This window comes from Hylobates moloch, unplaced genomic scaffold, assembly GCF_009828535.3.
Source record: "Hylobates moloch isolate HMO894 unplaced genomic scaffold, HMol_V3 SCAFFOLD_21, whole genome shotgun sequence".
NCBI classification, from domain to species: Eukaryota; Metazoa; Chordata; class Mammalia; order Primates; family Hylobatidae; genus Hylobates; species Hylobates moloch.
This window is the reverse complement of record NW_026652296.1, coordinates 4,595,185-4,613,046: the sequence shown is the minus strand read 5'-3', so window position 1 is coordinate 4,613,046 and position 17,862 is coordinate 4,595,185. Positions and strand designations below refer to the sequence as shown.

General features: G+C 42.2%; 1 protein-coding gene across 1 annotated transcript; it reads left to right on the top strand.

Moving 5' to 3' along the window:
• The first annotated feature begins 12,760 nt into the window (after positions 1–12,760).
• Positions 12,761–13,844, top strand: MC3R (melanocortin 3 receptor). The gene has a single exon (XM_032142814.2). The coding sequence runs from the start codon at positions 12,762–12,764 to the stop codon at positions 13,842–13,844; it is 1,083 nt and encodes a 360-aa protein (XP_031998705.1). The 5' UTR covers position 12,761.
• Positions 13,845–17,862: the final 4,018 nt, after the last annotated feature.

Sequence of the window (17,862 nt, the reverse complement as noted above, 5' to 3'; positions counted from 1 at the left end):
TGTGTTAGTTAGGGAACAGTCTAAAGTGCTACAACCAAAAGACTCAAACATTTAATGATTTAAACAAAATAGAAGTTTATTTTTCTTTCATGTAGGATTCCTGAAGGAAGCATCCCAAGTTTAAAGAGGGAGTTCAGCCATCTACAACATATGGTTTCTATTCCTGGCTCAAAAGTGGCCTCTTGTTTTTTCCAGCCTATCTTTATCCCAGCCAGTAAGAAGTTGGGTAAAGGCAGGGGAAAATATGCTTGTTTCTTTGAATAGCCCAACAGAGTAGTAGTAGTACTGTCACTTCTGTTCATATCCATTAGTCAGACCTTGGTCACATGGCCATCTGGCAGCAAGGAAGCTGGAAAATGCAGGTTCTAACTGGACAACCATGTGCCTGACTCAAACTATTATCAGGATTTTGACTGTTAAAACAAGGAGATCATGAATAACACTGGATGATGGTTGGTAAATACTGTAGAAGGATTTAGGCCAGCTATGCACTTCTTACACAGTTTTAAAGAAATAATTTAAGAATACTCTTTTCAACTTTCTCTATCACTATGCCTCCTTATTGTAGAATAACTCTGACCCTATCATGCATGCTCTCATCTCTATGACCATGCCAACCCCTGCCCTATGCAGGCCTGGGGGCTTGTCTTGACTTTGACATTTATTCCAAGAATGGAGCTTTCCAAAATGCCCCTGATATGGTTTGGCTGTGTCCCCACCCAAATCTCAACTTGAATTGTATCTCCCAGAATTCCCACGTGTTGTGGGAGGGACCCAAGGGGAGGTAGTTGAATAATGGAGGTGGGTCTTTCCCATGCTATTCTCGTGATAGTGAATAAGTCTCACAAGATCTGATGGGTTTATTAGGGGTTCCCACTTTTGCTGCTTCCTCATTTTTTCTCTTGCCACCACCATGTAAGAAGTGCTTTTGCCTCCTGCCATGATTCTGAGGCCTCCCCAGCCATATGGAACTGTAAGTCCAATTAAACCTCCTATTCTTCCCAGTCGTGGGTATGTCTTTACCAGCAGTGGGAAAACAAACTAATCCCACCCCAATCCCACATCTGGCTTCTGAATACCTACTTTCAATGGTTAGGGAAGGCTTACAACATTAGTTAAAGGCACTTTGGCTTGTTTGCCAGATGTGAAGTTATCACTTTCTGTGTGACCTTTGCAAATTACACATTCTCTCTGCACTTAGTCTCCATCTGTAAAGTGGCAATAGTATTGTTACCTACCCTATGGGTTGTTGTAGCAACTCATCCTGATTCTCAGCTGTACAGAAGTTAGCAGACGGCCTGTCATACATTTGTTCTCAATAAATGTTAATTGTTACTTTTAATCCTAGTTCATCTATGCTCAGATGTTAAGTGTTGACCTGAACCTCTTTGTATCTTTACTTCCAACTGCTTTTGTATCACCAAACAAGGCCCTGGCACCCTTGGTACTCCATCAGGATTCTACCCATTTAGAGAGAATGCTGCTCACCTACCCACCTAGGGAGTTCTCTGTGGCCTCAAACTGCAACCTCTCTGCAAATACTGAGTCCATCTGCAACCATGTTCCCCAGCTTGACCCACTTTCTCCTGACAATGACCTAATCTTGGACCTGATAAGTGTTTGTAAAATGAAAAGAAGGGTCTATAAACTGAGCAGAAGCACAACAAATATCTTTATTTTCTCTGTGCATACAGTGCCTAAATGAGAAGCAAGGCCTATTAATTCGGTCTCCTCAAGATAATTTCAATCACAAGACAAGCACACATTTTTAATAAGAAAACTCTTCAGAGCGGCTGATAATGAAAGCTCAAAGAATAAAAATGCTATCGGAAGTGGCCAGCACTGCAAATACCTTACACTCCTGGAGCCAGAGTCTTGGGCTGGTTGCTATTTCATCATTACTGGAGGAGACAGTATAGAAAGGGCTTCAACTGCTCTCTTAATGCAACACTCATGACAAGCCTGAATTCTACAAATGGGTCTCCTTTTTCTTATTTTTGTAATCTCTTAATGCCTCTCCCCTCCTACCTCCACCCTAATTATGAATTTAGGCAAACCAAGATTTGGGAGAAAAATGATCTTGATTCCACAGCATAAAAAAGGCTCTCTTCTCGATGCACTGATGACAAACTCAAGACGATGATTAGACTTCACTTTCATATTCAATGGGTTTTTTTAAAAACCATCGGGATGTTAATATATCAATCAGTTGCAAATGTCACATAGGCATTTCAAACCTTCCTAAGCAAAAATTTAAGAAACTGGTGTGATGGAATTTACTGATTCATGTTACTGGAAAGTTAAGGAGTTGAAGATTCAGACCTGGCTGGACTGAACACTCAAAGAATACCGTGAATCTCTTTTCATCCCTACATTCCACATTTTTCTGTACAAACTGCATTCTTAGGCCGGCCTCCCTCTCCTATAGCTTACTCCACTCTCACCATCTGAACAGGGTCTTCATCAGCCCAACTTTGGCTCCCTGATGGGCACCGGACCCGACACTGTGGCAAGAGAGCTGGATTGCTTTAGACCAGTGCTGTCCAGTATAACTTTCTGCACTGATGGATGGAAGTGTTGTGTATTTCTACCTGCCCATGGTCATGACAGCCCCATGCATTGTCATTAGGTGTTATCAGGACTCTTTGTTATGCCCTGGCCCCAGCTGTTATTATGATTAGTTTTTCAACAACTAGTTGTATCCAATACACATATGTGCAAGGTGCTGAGGACTTATAGGTGGCCAAAATCAGGTTGTTTTCTGATCCCATGGAGCTGATGAATGATAGGTGAGCATGACGTTAACCAAATACTGGTGAGGCTAAAACTTAACTGAGATATGTCTCTAGGAGAGAAACATGGTCTTATGGGAGCACATAAAGGTAAGAAGTAAGCGACCTATCTGGTTCAGGAAGGGAGTATGTGGCTATTGGGGCCAAGGTTAGGGGCTTGACAATCAAGAAGAAGAGCCCTTGAGCTGACATTTGAAGAATACACAGGCAGTAGATTGCAGGAAGCAAGTGGGGCTGGGAGGCTGGGGTCTTCTCAATCTAGGGCAGACTTGTGCAAAGATTCCACAGAAGGCCAGAATGCTCCAAGGACTGAAGGAAGGCTAGGATGTCTAGAGAGAGTGCAGATGTATGGAGGTATAGGTGGGGAATTGCATGTAACAGGACAGATGGAGGGGCAGATAATGAGAGGATTGCTAGCCTTGCTGGCTGTCAAAGGTGGATATGTTTCTCCTGAGAAATGTGGAAACACACTGGAGAGTTCTAAACCAGTAAGTGACATGATCACATTTGGATCTGGAATACAGCACTGTGCTACCGCATCTAGAAAACAATTGAAGGAGGGTGAGAAGAGGAAAGGAGAGACCAGCAGAGGACTCATGCGGGGGTCTAGGCAAGATATACTGGCAACCTAAGCTGAGATGGTGGGGATGGATTCAGAGGCAATTTCAGAGGTGAAACGAATTGGATTTGCTGACAGCTTAACTACTATGGTGAGGGAAAAGGAGGTATTCAAGATCCCAGCCTTTCTCATTTGTACACTTGGATGGATGGTGCAGCCATTCACTGAAGAAGGAACACTGGAAAGGAACCAAATATAAGGAAGAATAACACAAATTCAGTACCAGACATGCAAGTCAGGACTACCCATGTAGAGATGACAGTTAGAGAAATGGTCTTGAGCTCAGAGAAGGCTGCACTAGGGGAATAAATTTGAAAGTCAAGGGCATATAGCTGAATGTTGGAGTGGTGGAAAGGATGAAACTACATAGGAAGAAAAGATTGAAAAAATAAGGCAAATTTGAAAGAAGTCAGCTCTAAGAAATCTCAATAATTAATGGTGTGGTAAAAAGGATAAACTTGCAAAAGAGAGGAGAGAAACAGCAGCCACAGCAATAGGAGGGAAACCAGGGGAATGTGGTGCAAGAGAAGCGAAGAGAAGAGAGTGGACTTAGAAGGAAGGAGTGGTCGAGAGTGCCGAGTTTAGCTAAGAAGTCAACTCAGGCAAAAGTGGAAAATGTGCATAGGATTTAATGACAAAAAGTTCACCAGTGACTCTTGCAAAACCTGTCTCTATGGAGTGACCAGGGCAGAAGTCAAAAGCGAATGGGTTGAAGAGTAAAATGGAAAAGAACGGAGAAAGCCACTACTGACAATTCTTCCAAGAACTTCAGCTGGGGAGAGCAGGGGGCAGAAAGCTGAGAAAGAGCTACAAGAATAATATATGAGAAAAAAGAAGAGGTTGAGGTTTTTACAGGAGAGACATAAACAATTGCACACCAAGGTCTCAGCCCATCTTAGGCAGTATTTTAAAAGCACAACTAATTCATTCAATATGTTTGGAGAAAATATCCACTAGCAGGCTTCAACTTTCAAAAATGGTTCACTTGATTAACCCTAACTTAGGGTAAAGAAAATTGATCTGAGAAGTCCCTGAGATAATGGCATGCTCTCCTATTCCAATAATTTCAAGATGGCATCTTCCTAAAAAGAATAATATTGTAATCTTTTTTAAATGAATTCTAGTTAAACTGTCTCTTAAAACAGAAAAAGAAAATAAGAAAACTGGAAACTTTTTCTTTTATGGGTGGCAAGAGCAATCAACGGCATAAAATTCTAAAGTAGGCTTCAAAAAAAGGGAATAGAGAACTACAAACCACTGCCCAACAAAATAAAAGAGGACGCAAACAAATGGAAGAACATTCTATGCTCATGGATAGGAAGAATCAATATCGTGAAAATGGCCATACTGCCCAAGGTAATTTATAGATTCAATGCCATCCCCATCAAGCTACCAATGACTTTCTTCACAGAATTGGAAAAAACTACTTTAAAGTTCATATGGAACCAAAAAAGAGCCCACATTGCCAAGACAATCCTAAGCCAAAAGAACAAAGCTGGAGGCATCACGCTACCTGACCTCAAATTATGCTACGAGGTTACAGTAACCAAAACAGCATGGTACTGGTACCAAAACAGAGATATAAACCAATGGAACAGAACAGAGCCCTCAGAAATAATACCACATATCTACAACTATCTAATCTTTGACAAACCTGACAAAAACAAGAAATGGGGAAATGATTCTCTATGTAATAAATGGTGCTGGGAAAACTGGCTAGCCATATGTAGAAAGCTGAAACTGGATCCCTTCCTTACACCTTATACAAAAATTAATTCAAGATGGATTAAAGACTTACATGTTAGACCTAAAACCATAAAAACCCTAGAAGAAAACCTAGGCAATACCATTCAGGACATAGGCATGGGCAAGAACATCATGTCTAAAACACCAAAAGCAATGGCAACAAAAGCCAAAATTGACAAATGGGATCTAATTAAACTAAAGAGCTTCTGCACAGCAAAAGAAACTACCATCAGAGTGAACAGGCAACCTACAGAATGGGAGAAAATTTTTGCAACCTACTCATCTGACAAAGGGCTAATATCCAGAATCTACAATGAACTTAAACAAATTTACAAGAAAAAATCAAACAACCCCACCAAAAAGTAGGCGAAGGATATGAACAGACACTTCTCAAAAGAAGACATTTATGCAGCCAAAAAACACATGAAAAAATGCTCATCATCACTGACCATCAGAGAAATGCAAATCAAAACCACAATGAGATACCATCTCACACCAGTTAGAATGGCGATCATTAAAAAGTCAGGAAACAACAGGTGGAGAGGATGTGGAGAAATAGGAACACTTTTACACTGCTGGTGGGACTGTAAACTAGTTCAACCATTGTGGAAGACAGTGTGACGATTCCTCAAGGATATAGAACTAGAAATACCATTTGACCCAGCCATCTCATTACTGGGTATATACCCAAAGGACTATAAATCATGCTGCTATAAAGACACATGCACATGTATGTTTATTGCAGCACTATTCACAATAGCAAAGAGTTAGAACCAACCCAAATGCCCATCAATGATAGACTGGATTAAGAAAATGTGGCACATATACACCATGGAATACTATGCAGCCATAAAAAAGGATGAGTTCATGTCCTTTGTAGGGACATGGATGAAGCTGGAAACCATCATTCTGAGCAAACTATCGCAAGGAAGGAAAACCAAACACCGCATTTTCACACTCACAGTGGGAATTGAACAATAACACTTGGACACAAGGTGGGGAACATCACACACCGGGGCCTGTCGTGGGATGGAGGTAGTGGGGAGGGATAGCATTAGGAGATATACCTAAATGACGAGTTAATGGGTGCAGCACACCAACTTGGCACATGTATACATATGTAACAAACCTGCACGTTGTGCACATGTACCCTAGAACTTAAAGTATAATAATAATAATAATAATAATAAAAGAAAATAAAGTCAAAGCTGGTGACTATGAGAATAAAATGTCAGTCCAGATTAAAGGAACAATTAATGATGACTGGAAGCTAAGAGGATGTTCAATCATTAGCTGCACAACCTAGAGCTCACCAGAGTCATTAGCTTTGGATGGGTTCTTAGAACTTCCAGGGAATCAGAGAAGGGCCTGGAGGTTGGAAATCGGCTGCATATACTGTATGTTTCACAAGTGTTAACTTTATGTGCTTTCAGAAAGGATGTCATTCTAGTCAACAGTGTGAAAGGATACATCATTGGCAATTCTTTTTTTTTTTTTTTTCATTTTTTCTTACTTTTAACCGACAAGTAAAAATTGTTTATATTTATTGTATATAACATGTGTTGATGTACATATACATTGTGGAATGGCTAAATCAATCTATTTAGCATATTCATTATTAATTCTTTATGTGACTATAATATGTCAAAGACACAAAGAATACAATCACAGTTACATGTTTTAACAACTTTATTAGGGGTATATTTGCATACCATAGACTTCACCCATTTTTAGGATACAAATGAGTGATTTTTAGTAAACTTGCTGAGTTGTGCAACATCACCATAATCCAGTTTTCTAACATTTTCATCATCCCAGTAAAATCCCTAATGCCCATTTATAGTTAATCCCCTTTCCACCTCTAATCCCAGGACACTACTAATCTGCTTGTCCCCATAGATTTGTCTTCTCTGGATATTTTTTATAAGTAGTGGCATACTGTATGTCGTCTTTTATGTCTGACTTCTTCCACCTATGTAATGCTTTTGAGGCTCATTCATATGGCACATGTACCAGTTTTTTATTCCTTAGGTTGTTTGCATTTTTAGCAATTATGAATAATGCTGCTATAAATATTCACTTTCAAGTCTTTGTGTGGACATATGTTTCTTCTAGGGTAGACATTTAGGGGAGAAATTGCTAGATTATACGGTAAATTTATGTTTAACTTTTAAAGAAACTTCCCATTTTCCATAATGGCAGTACTGCAATAGTACTTTGAAGCTGCCTACTGTATCTCCTTTAAGAATATAGAAGTATTGTTCTAGGTGCTGGCATATAAAGATGAACAAGTCAGTTTCTGCCCATAAGCATTATACAGTCTAATAGCCAAAATAATTATAGATATAATTACAAAGTTGAGGAAATGAAGTCGCTTCCTTTTCTAACTAGTAGAGTCTACTGGGGTTTTACATAATTAAGATTGTCTGAAACCAAAATAGAGAAAGCTAAAGGATTCTTCCTTTCAGACATTTATTAAGTACTTGATATGTTTCCGACAGAAATCAGAGCTAAAGATGGCCTTCTGCCAGAAGTTGAGTTCAGCTGCATGAAACAGAAAATCCCACATAATGAGAGCTTAGAGAAATAAAGGATTATTTTTCTGTGATACAACTTGAAACCTAAAGGTAAGCAATTCAGGGCTGGGACTACCTCTCTCTAAAGTCATCTGAGATTCAGAGGTCCTTCAGGTTTGGGCTCCACATTCATAGGATCAGGCTCTTGTCTTCACACTTATAAAATGAGGGATAGAGCTCCAGCCTTTACATCATCATTCCAGGGAGTAAAAAGGAGAAACAGTCAAGAGCAGAGGAGTTTGTGCCAGTTGAAGTTTGCTGGCTGGGTTACTTGAATTGCCTTCCTGGAACTTCCATACAAGACTTCCCTTACATCACTGTCAAGTATTGGATCATGTAGCCACCTGGTCTTCAAGGGAGGCTGGCACATTAGTGTTGCAGCTGGACATGCTGTTGCCCCAATAAAGCAGAAGTCCATTGGTGAGAAAGAAGAGAATAGGTATTGCGTGGACAACCCACAGCCCTGCCTTCTAGAAGTAATCACGCAAGGGAAAGAGTATGCCAAAGAAGCCTGGCGCACGGGAGGTCTTCCATAGTCCTTAATCTGGACACTATTCCCTAAAGCTGAACTTGTGACAGAGACTTGGGAGCATATAATTTATTTGAGAGGCGATCCCGGGAAACAGGCATGAGGGCTTAGAGAGAATGAGATGGATACCGAGCAAGAGCCAATTATAAGACACATTATCAAGCATGTTGCAGTAGGTGATGGGGGTTCAGGGGATATCTGGGAAGCATACACAGCATCTGCCATTGTCCACCTGCAGGATGGGGGAGCTGAAGAATGTATCTATTGCCTCTGGCCCTCATTAGTTGAGCGTTGCCGCTGGGGATATTTACTCTCCCTTATTTCCAGGTTGAACTTTGTCAGATGAGGAATGCCACACACACACACACACACACACACACACACACACACACCAGGGAAGACTCTGGGGCATAATGTGTTTGTCACCCTTAAAGTGGCGCCCTGGCAGTGTAAGTTGAATCTGAGCTCACATGGAACTGGGGGAGCTGTCCAGCAAACAGCTGCTGAAATAAGAGATAGTCTGGGTGCAGGGACACAGGCATCAGCAGCATCTGCCCCTCATGAAAAGTTCATATTTATAATAAAATCTAATCATTGTGTTCTAACATGACCGCTGGCCAAACTGTCCCCCTTTTCGTGGCATGGATGTGACCTCTAATTATGCAATATTCTGCATGTCATTTTTTAAAACAGCTTTGTTGAGATAGCGTCAATATACCATACAATTCACCTAAAGTAAACAATTCAATGGTTTTTAGTGTATTTTAGTATTTTCACTAATGCCTAATCATATTGAGTCTTTTTTCATGTGCTTGCTGGACATGTGATATCTTCCTCGGTGAAATGTCTATTCAAATCCTTTGCTTCCGATCATTAAATTGGGCTATACGTCTTTTTGTTATAATGTTAAATTGTAAATGTTCTTTATGTATTCCAGATACATGTCCCTTATCAGACATCTGATTTGTAATTACTTTCTCCCATTCTTTGTGTTGTCTTCTCATTTTTGTATTATTGGTAGAGACAGGGTTTTGCCATGTTGGCCAGGCTGGTCTTGAACTCCTGACCTCAGGTGATCCACCCGCCTCAGTCTCCCAAAGTGCTAGGATTACAGGCATGAGCCACCGTGCCTGGCCCACTTTTTTTTTTCTCTTGTTGCTTGTGCTTTTGAGAATGGGGAAGGAGTACAGAACACTGTCAGCTTGTCAGCAAGGAGAGAGGGTGGTAAACTAGTGTACAAAATTTAAGAAAAGTTGTAAAAAATAGTTGACATTTAAGCTGAATCTTGAAGAATAAGGAGGGTATATCAGACACAAAATTGAGGAAGAGCTTTTCAGGCACAGAGACCACCTGGGTGGATTATCTCCTAGAATAAGAATCTCCTTGTTACATTTATTATAACTGATTCAAAACAGACACCCCCACATATGCCAACAACATACAGTAAACACTGACAGAGACTGTCATGTCTTGCAATTGTTATTAATAAAGTCAATTCATTTACACAAGATTCAATTAAAACATAATGCTGCATCTGTGCAACTCCCCCAGGAAAGTGAGAAGTAGTGTTTGGAGAAGACCAAATAAACACTCATTAGTGATGACGACACCTCTGAGGTCACAGCTTTTAAGTACTAGGTCCCAGCTGCTCTCTTTGAAGGATGCACACGACCACAGAATGAAAGCAGGAAAAGGTGGTCAGTGCTCAGCGCGTGCCAAGCACAGAGCAGGAAAAGACCTAGTAGATAACGAATGGTCCTGCCTTATAATCTAGTTTTGCATGTACTCATGCCCTTGAAACCACAGAATGGATGTGACCCTGAGCGTAAGGGAAGTTCCCAAAAGGATTAAGAATGTGTTTTTCTCCAACCTAGAAGAATGGTGGCTTGGCATCAGAAATTAAGTCGTTCTGTTGAAAATAAACAGAAGTGGAAATGTATATTCAGGGCAACTTAAACTCATGCTCTTGACAAAAATAATTTTTTAAAAAAGCAAATAAACAAAAGCATTTCTCATGCCCCTCAGTTCATAGACAGAAACTCATACCAACATGCATTTTTTAATTTAGTAAAAACTGCCAAATGGTGAAACTATTCACAAACACTAGAAATGCATGAGAATGTCCTCCCAATATTCTTACCTGAATTTAGCATCTTTTTATCTCTTGTCAATCTAGCTGGGAAAACGCTATTAAAATCTCATTTTGACTGGCATTTCTCCAGCTTCCTAGATGGCTTCACATCTTTTCATGTTTATTAACCATTTGCATCTTCTCTTCAGTAAATTATTATTTATATCCTTGGCCCAATTTTCTTAGGGGTAATTTATCTTTTTCTAACTAATGTGAAAGTAGTCTTTGTATGTAAGAGATAGTAATTTTACCTATAGCAAATATTTTCATTCTGTTTTTCTTTTAACTTAGTTCAGGGTGTGTTTCCATACTAAATTTCGGATTGCTCATCTTGCTTAAGATCTTTCCACCCCAAGGATCCTAAGTTTTCTCCTATTTCCATATGCATATTTTTAATATTTCTCACACCTACACACACATACATAGTTACATGGACAGATGGATCATTAATTCACCTAGAATGTGCGTGTGTGTGTGTAGGAGTGAGAAGACTCAGTGTTTTCTGAGTTCATATGATCTATATGGGGAATCAGATCTAACATGGACCAAGTGTTAAACCATACTTCCAAGAACAACACTACATTAGTAGGCCACCTGCCAACTTCTGCCTTTCACATTTTCCAGCTTAAAACATCTCCATCCTCCCCATTATGTAACAAAGGAGTAGAAGTGTTTCTGACTGCTCCCTCTCCCATGATCCCATAACCCATCAGTTTTGAAGCTGCATGATCCAACCTCCTGAATCTCTCTGACCACCCTCCACGTCTTCCAGGTCCCCATGGCCATTCCCTTGCTCCAGGCCACCATCATCTCACCCTGGGTCTTTGCAGCACCCTCTGCCCCGGACTCCCTGGCCTACATGCTCATTCCGTCTAATTCATTCTCCACCCTGCAACCAGGAATATTTCTAAAATGCAGACCCCATCTCATTCCTGCCCTACCTATGTTTCTTCCACAGTCTCCATTGCTGTCAAGGTACTGTCCAAATTCCCACATCTGGCTGAGGCTGTCCTTCAGGATTCAAGCACCTCTCAACTTTTTAAGAAACCTGTACAGCCTCATTTTTCAGATTGTGTCTCCTATTTGCATGCTCTGACCAGGGCAGACTACTTTCAACACTTTGGAAAGCCCAAAATTCTTTTTCAGTGGAGCTCAACTGTGACTATGCCCCAGCTCACCTGTCAAAAATTGCAAACACACTTGTTCAGGTCTTACACCTGGGTGATTCTGACTCCGCAGGTCAGATGGGATCTCCACATCCACAATCTGTGATGACTCCTATGGCCAGGGTGCTGTCTGCCTCCAGGCTGCAGACATGTGATTCCCTCTTCCTGGAGTCCTCTTCTACCTCCTCCAGCTCCAGCCCCCACTCCACCACCCATCCCAAACTGGATACGACCTCTTCCTCCTTGAAGTCAAAGCATAGGTGCTCCTTCCTCCAGGAACCTTCTTTGAGAGTCCAGGTTAGGGCTCTTCCTCTTTGCATCCCTGGTTTCCTGGACTTTCCTGATTCAAGCATTCATTGATTCCTGTTCTTCCACCCCAGACTCTGAGTTTGGGGAAGCCTGAGACAGTGGCTGCTGTCTTGCTCACCACTGTATTTCCTGCACTCAGCAGAGACCTGACACATAGTAGGCGCTCAATAAATGTTTGCTAAACAACAACAACAAATGAATGAACAAATAAACAAACAAATGAACAGATGAGTGGATGCCTGTGGCAATTTCCATGAGAAACACAAACGGCTTAGCCAAGCCAGCAAGCAGACAGCCGTGTGGCCTGCAGAGGGCACTAGTCTGCTTCTTAATCTCCCTGCAGAATCCTCAGGGCCAGGTACCTGCTGTCAGTCAGAGAGGTGCCCGATGCTCAGTGGTCATTCTGCTGCGCTGAAGATTAAGTAGGAGTTGTTTGCCCTTGGCCAATATAAAAAACCTGAGTGTTCTCCCTTCACTTCTAGCGACAAGTAACACATCCCCTGTCTTGCCATGAAAAGAACTGTAACTGTAGCAACCGGTGGCAGGTTTTCTGTTCCCAGGTGGGGAAGTGAGGAGAGACAAACAGAGGGGTGAGAGGGAGACAGAAGGAAGACAGCTGGTAAGAGACCCTATGGTGTATTTTTTCTATGTAAACAAGGTAAAAACTGCTCCTCCTGAAACAGCAAAGTTCTCCGTTTGTCTCCAAGCTACGAACTTGCATGCTAGCTACTAACTAGCTACTCTCCCTCTCTCTCTCTTCCCCCTTCTCTCTTTCTCTCTGTGTGTATGTCTCTCTCTCTCTCTGTCTCTTCCTCCACCCTCTCTCACTATCTGTCTCTCTACCCTCCCCATCCTTTTATTCTAGAGGAGAACAAACTCTAAGTCCAGATTGAATGAGCATCCAAAAGAAGTATCTGGAGGGAGATTTTGCCTTTCCTGTGAGCAGCAGCAGCTTCCTACGGACCCTGCTGGAGCCCCAGCTCAGATCAGCCCTTCTGCCAGCAATGAATGCTTCGTGCTGCCTGTCCTCTGTTCAGCCAACACTGCCCAATGGCTCGGAGCATCTCCAAGCCCCTTTCTTCAGCAACCAGAGCAGCAGCGCGTTCTGTGAGCAGGTCTTCATCAAGCCCGAGGTTTTCCTGGCCCTGGGCATCGTCAGTCTGCTGGAAAACATCCTGGTTATCCTGGCCGTGGTCAGGAACGGCAACCTGCACTCCCCGATGTACTTCTTTCTCTGCAGCCTGGCGGTGGCCGACATGCTGGTAAGTGTGTCCAACGCCCTGGAGACCATCATGATCGCCATCGTCCACAGTGACTACCTGACCTTCGAGGACCAGTTTATCCAGCACATGGACAACATCTTCGACTCCATGATCTGCATCTCCCTGGTGGCCTCCATCTGCAACCTCCTGGCCATCGCCGTCGACAGGTACGTCACCATCTTTTACGCGCTCCGCTACCACAGCATCATGACCGTGAGGAAGGCCCTCACCTCGATCGTGGCCATCTGGGTCTGCTGCGGCGTCTGTGGCGTGGTGTTCATCGTCTACTCGGAGAGCAAGATGGTCATTGTGTGCCTCATCACCATGTTCTTCGCCATGATGCTCCTCATGGGCACCCTCTACGTACACATGTTCCTCTTTGCGCGGCTGCACGTCAAGCGCATAGCAGCACTGCCACCTGCCGACGGGGTGGCCCCACAGCAACACTCATGCATGAAGGGGGCAGTCACCATCACCATCCTCCTGGGCGTGTTCATCTTCTGCTGGGCCCCCTTCTTCCTCCATCTGGTCCTCATCATCACCTGCCCCACCAACCCCTACTGTATCTGCTACACTGCCCACTTCAACACCTATCTGGTCCTCATCATGTGCAACTCCGTCATCGACCCGCTCATCTACGCCTTCAGGAGCCTGGAATTGCGCAACACCTTTAAGGAGATTCTCTGTGGCTGCAACGGCATGAACTTGGGATAGGATGCAGGGCCATGGAAATGATCATCAGTCGGGTCACTTTTGACCCTCCATCCATCCAAGGTGTTTAGAAAGAAAAAAATATATACTTAGAAGATATAAAAAACGTGTTAACAGCTATGATTGTACTTGTCGTTTGTTTTTAAGTTTACAAAGCCTTTTAAAGGGGAAAATGGTGAACAACAGATGCTCTGAAAGGATTCCAAGATGGGTAAGTCACAAACTCTGATTTCCCAAATAGTCACTGGGAGAAATCAGCGAAGGCTTCTCTGCGTGCTCTCTGCACTCATTTCCAAACACCCAGGGTGTGCGACGCCTGTCTGCTCATCTGCTTCACACCCACGTCTTCACGCTCCAAGCCAGACCAGACTGAAGGATTCTCATGAACAATAAGGGTGGTTCAGATCTCTTGCAAGCAAACCTGTTACAGCTACGACCTCCTGCTGCCAGCTACAAGGATAGATAGCTTTGCACTTATAACTCCCTAGGAGACTGAGTTCTACTCTGTTATTCTATTTACAGTCAGACAATTGTCTCTTTGTGAAAGGGGCAATGCTATGCCGTTTTCCCCTTTTCTTACCCCCATATCCCTTCAGTTGTGCCCACCCCCAAAGGTAGCATGAGGATGTAACCCACTTCTATTTTTCTGTTGTTGTGTTGGTGTTTGTTGTTGTTTTGTTTTTATGGATTAAGTCTAAGACAACCTTCAAAACTCTAACAAAAGAGAGAAAGTGCTTTGGACAATCAGAATATACTTGTGTACTTGTATTTTGATACCTTGCTATTTTAAGGTATAAATTACTCTTTTTAAAATAACTTTTTTTCTATCATTTACTTTTAGCCTTTAAATCAAGAAAGGAAATCATGGGTTGGGGTACATGTATATATGTGTGTGTGTGTGTATATATATATATATATATATCACAAGAAATTGCTTTACTGTAGCTTAAGATAGTTTGAGAAACTGTAGAACCACTGTGTGACTTTCTTGGGAGCCCTTGTTTTTGCTTATAGTAATTGCGTCTCTATCACAGGACTTCTCCAATATTATCTATGAAAGAGAAAGTTTTTTTGTTCTTTTCCCTTTTTGATTGGCATTGTGTTAAAGTTGAGTGACCCTGTTATCAATGTCTATACCTGAGATTGGCTGACTAGTGCTGGCATTGTCAGATCCTTTTCTGCCCAAGATAACTTCAATTTGTGCTTTCTGGCTGTCCCCATATCTCCCCCTGTCACAAATTCTTATATTAAGCTGTGTCTTGGGGTGTAATTATGTGTTTATCTTGTGCTAGCATATACTGGGGTTCTTTAATACTTGAAGATTTTCTGCTAATATAAGCAAAACCATTCCTTTCTTGCTTTGATCATGATGTTTGGAAATAATAAAAAGCTTTTATGGCTGCTAAACGTGTGTTACATTGAAATACACCACCTGGAATCATTCTGGTGACTCCTGCACACGGCCATGGTATGTTTCGCTGCAATTCAGTGATGACTTTGTAAGTAGCATAAACAGCTCCATTGATCACAGTGCTAATCTTTTCTAGGGCAATGCCTTTTAGCCAAACTACAAAACTCTCCCATTTAGTTTCCAAAAATACCAGGTTTGTGGTTCCTGGGCCACTGTCATTCTCCATTATTTTAATTAAGACACGAAATTACAGGACTTTCCATGGCCACTCAGTGGGTAAATATAGAGAATGGGGAATCTAATTACTTGAAAGTGATATGAATAGCTATAGGGATTGTGATGTCTTTTTTCTATGTAAACAAGATAAAAATCACTCACTTTTCACTCTTATATCAGTTTTCACATTATTTCATTTTATCCCGTTAGCAAACCTCTAAAATAGGTGAGTCATTTTACAAATGAAGAAATTTAGTCTTGGAGGGGTGATATGGTTGTCCAGGAACACCCACCTAATTAGGGTCATGGTATATTCTGCATCCTGGGGCTGATGTCCTTTTGCACCAGTATGCTGCTGCCAGCAGGTTTTTATCATCAAAACGGGTCCCCCTCTCCTGCCTGTATGTTTTAGCTTGCAGGGGCACTTCCAACCTGGAAGGCCCACGAGCATCACCTGGGATCCTGTGCAAGTGCAGAATCTGATTGGGCAGGTCCAAGGTGGGGACTAAGAGTCTGCATTTCTAACTCTGACAAGATCCTCGGGGATGTGGCTGCTGGTTGGGGGTCCCCATCTTAAAGAGCAAGGGCACAGAGGATTTTCAAATGAGCATTATGCAAAGTAAAAGTACTCTTCTGCCTAGAATGCTGACCCCACGCCAGGGACTGTGCTAAGCACTTCACAGGCATTTGCTCCTTGTGATAACCCTACCAGGTGGATACCATGGTTATCCTGATTTTGCAGATGAGGCATGTGAAACTCAGAGAGGTTAAGGAGCTTGTCTATAGGAACTCAGGCTGGCCAGCCCCCACCCCCAAATCCAACCCAGTGTCCTAGCCCCTCTCATGAAGACACAGGGACCTTTGAGCTGGGACCCAATGACTTGGGAGCCATGTGTTGCCATGCAGAGAGAATTTGATGCATGTTACTACCACACACAGGTCCAGATGTTCCCAGCAGAGTTTCCAGAGAGATGTCATAAAAATCAAAAGGCACAATTAATTATTTAACTTGCTATAAATTTTCCAAAGTCTGTGAGTAGCCCTGGGGAGTGCATCAAAGAGGTAAGTTACTAAGGCATCCGTTTCTCTAGTGAACAACTCTGAATGCCGGGGTGCCACTGTCTCCTCCACGACCACTTTCTCAGATTCTCAAGTGGGAACTCACTAGATGTTTTAAGCGGCAGGACAGTCATGTTTGAAAATGCTTAATTGCTGGAAGTGAAAGTACACCATGATTTCAGCTCATCTGTTAATTCATTTGTCGCTTTTCACCCCCATCCCCAAGGCAGAATCCCTGCAGTACTTGATTCTCTGAGTCCTGAGAAGTTGTTGCCTGTTGTCCTTATTTAAGATGAACTTTTGAATTTAATTTTGAAATCTTTCTATAGGGGCTGGGTGCTAAAACATACGCTAGCCTCTCTGGCTGAAAACATTTTTTAATTCACCCTCACCTCCACTAAAATCCATTCTCCACATAGCAGCCAGTGCAATTATTTTAAAATATAAATCAGATTATATTACACTTCTGCTCAAAACTCTTCAGTGTCTCCCATTACCTTTTGAATAAAAGCCCAGTTCCTTATCCAGCCCTACTAAGCTCTAGTCATCTGATCTCTTCTGCTAACTCTCCAGCCTCCCATTACACCATGCCTCTGCCCCACCCCCAAACCAGACTTGCATTTGCCATATGCTCCTCTCTGCCCCAGGGCCTTTGCAACCACTGTTTCCCCTGCCTCCGGTCTCTACCTCAGATCTTCCTGGCCCAGGCTCCTTCTTATCAGCCTCCAGCCCAAATCCTCAGAGATGCCTTCCCTGACTGCTCTCTCTAAAGGAGGACCTCAGTCACTCACACCATCATTGTTTTATCACAGATCTTATTACTATTTTATATTTTCTTGTTAATTTATTTGATTGATTCTCATCAATCTCTCTCACCAGAAAGTAGTGCCTAGGAGATAAAAAGTCAATAAAAATATGTGACTTTATTAACACATTTAAATATGAGCTCAGGTCTAACCAAAGAGAATATAGCACACTGGAGATTCTTAAATTTTGGTGACTGTCAGCACCATGTGAAGTTTGAGAAAGACAGCCTGTTCCCTGAACTTCATGATCCACTAGATCAGAGGTCATCTCCAGGTATCTGAAAATTTTAAAATACACAGGTGATTTTCCGCATTTGATATACAAGGTGTATGATGTACATCAAACTCAGAGAACCACCAAAACCAACAAGTACTGATTATTATCCTTAGAGAATAACAAAAATCAACACCTCAGGAACTTACATGTCTGCCCTATCACCCCTTCCTGTCATCCTTTCAGGTTGGGGTGTCAGCTACCTTAAATTAATGTTGGGTCATCCAAAAAACAATGCAAATCTAGAAACTCGGA

Bases quoted from the DNA above. Each gene is read 5' to 3' on its own strand.
- MC3R (XM_032142814.2), top strand. From the start codon at position 12,762: ATGAGCATCCAAAAGAAGTATCTGGAGGGAGATTTTGCCTTTCCTGTG.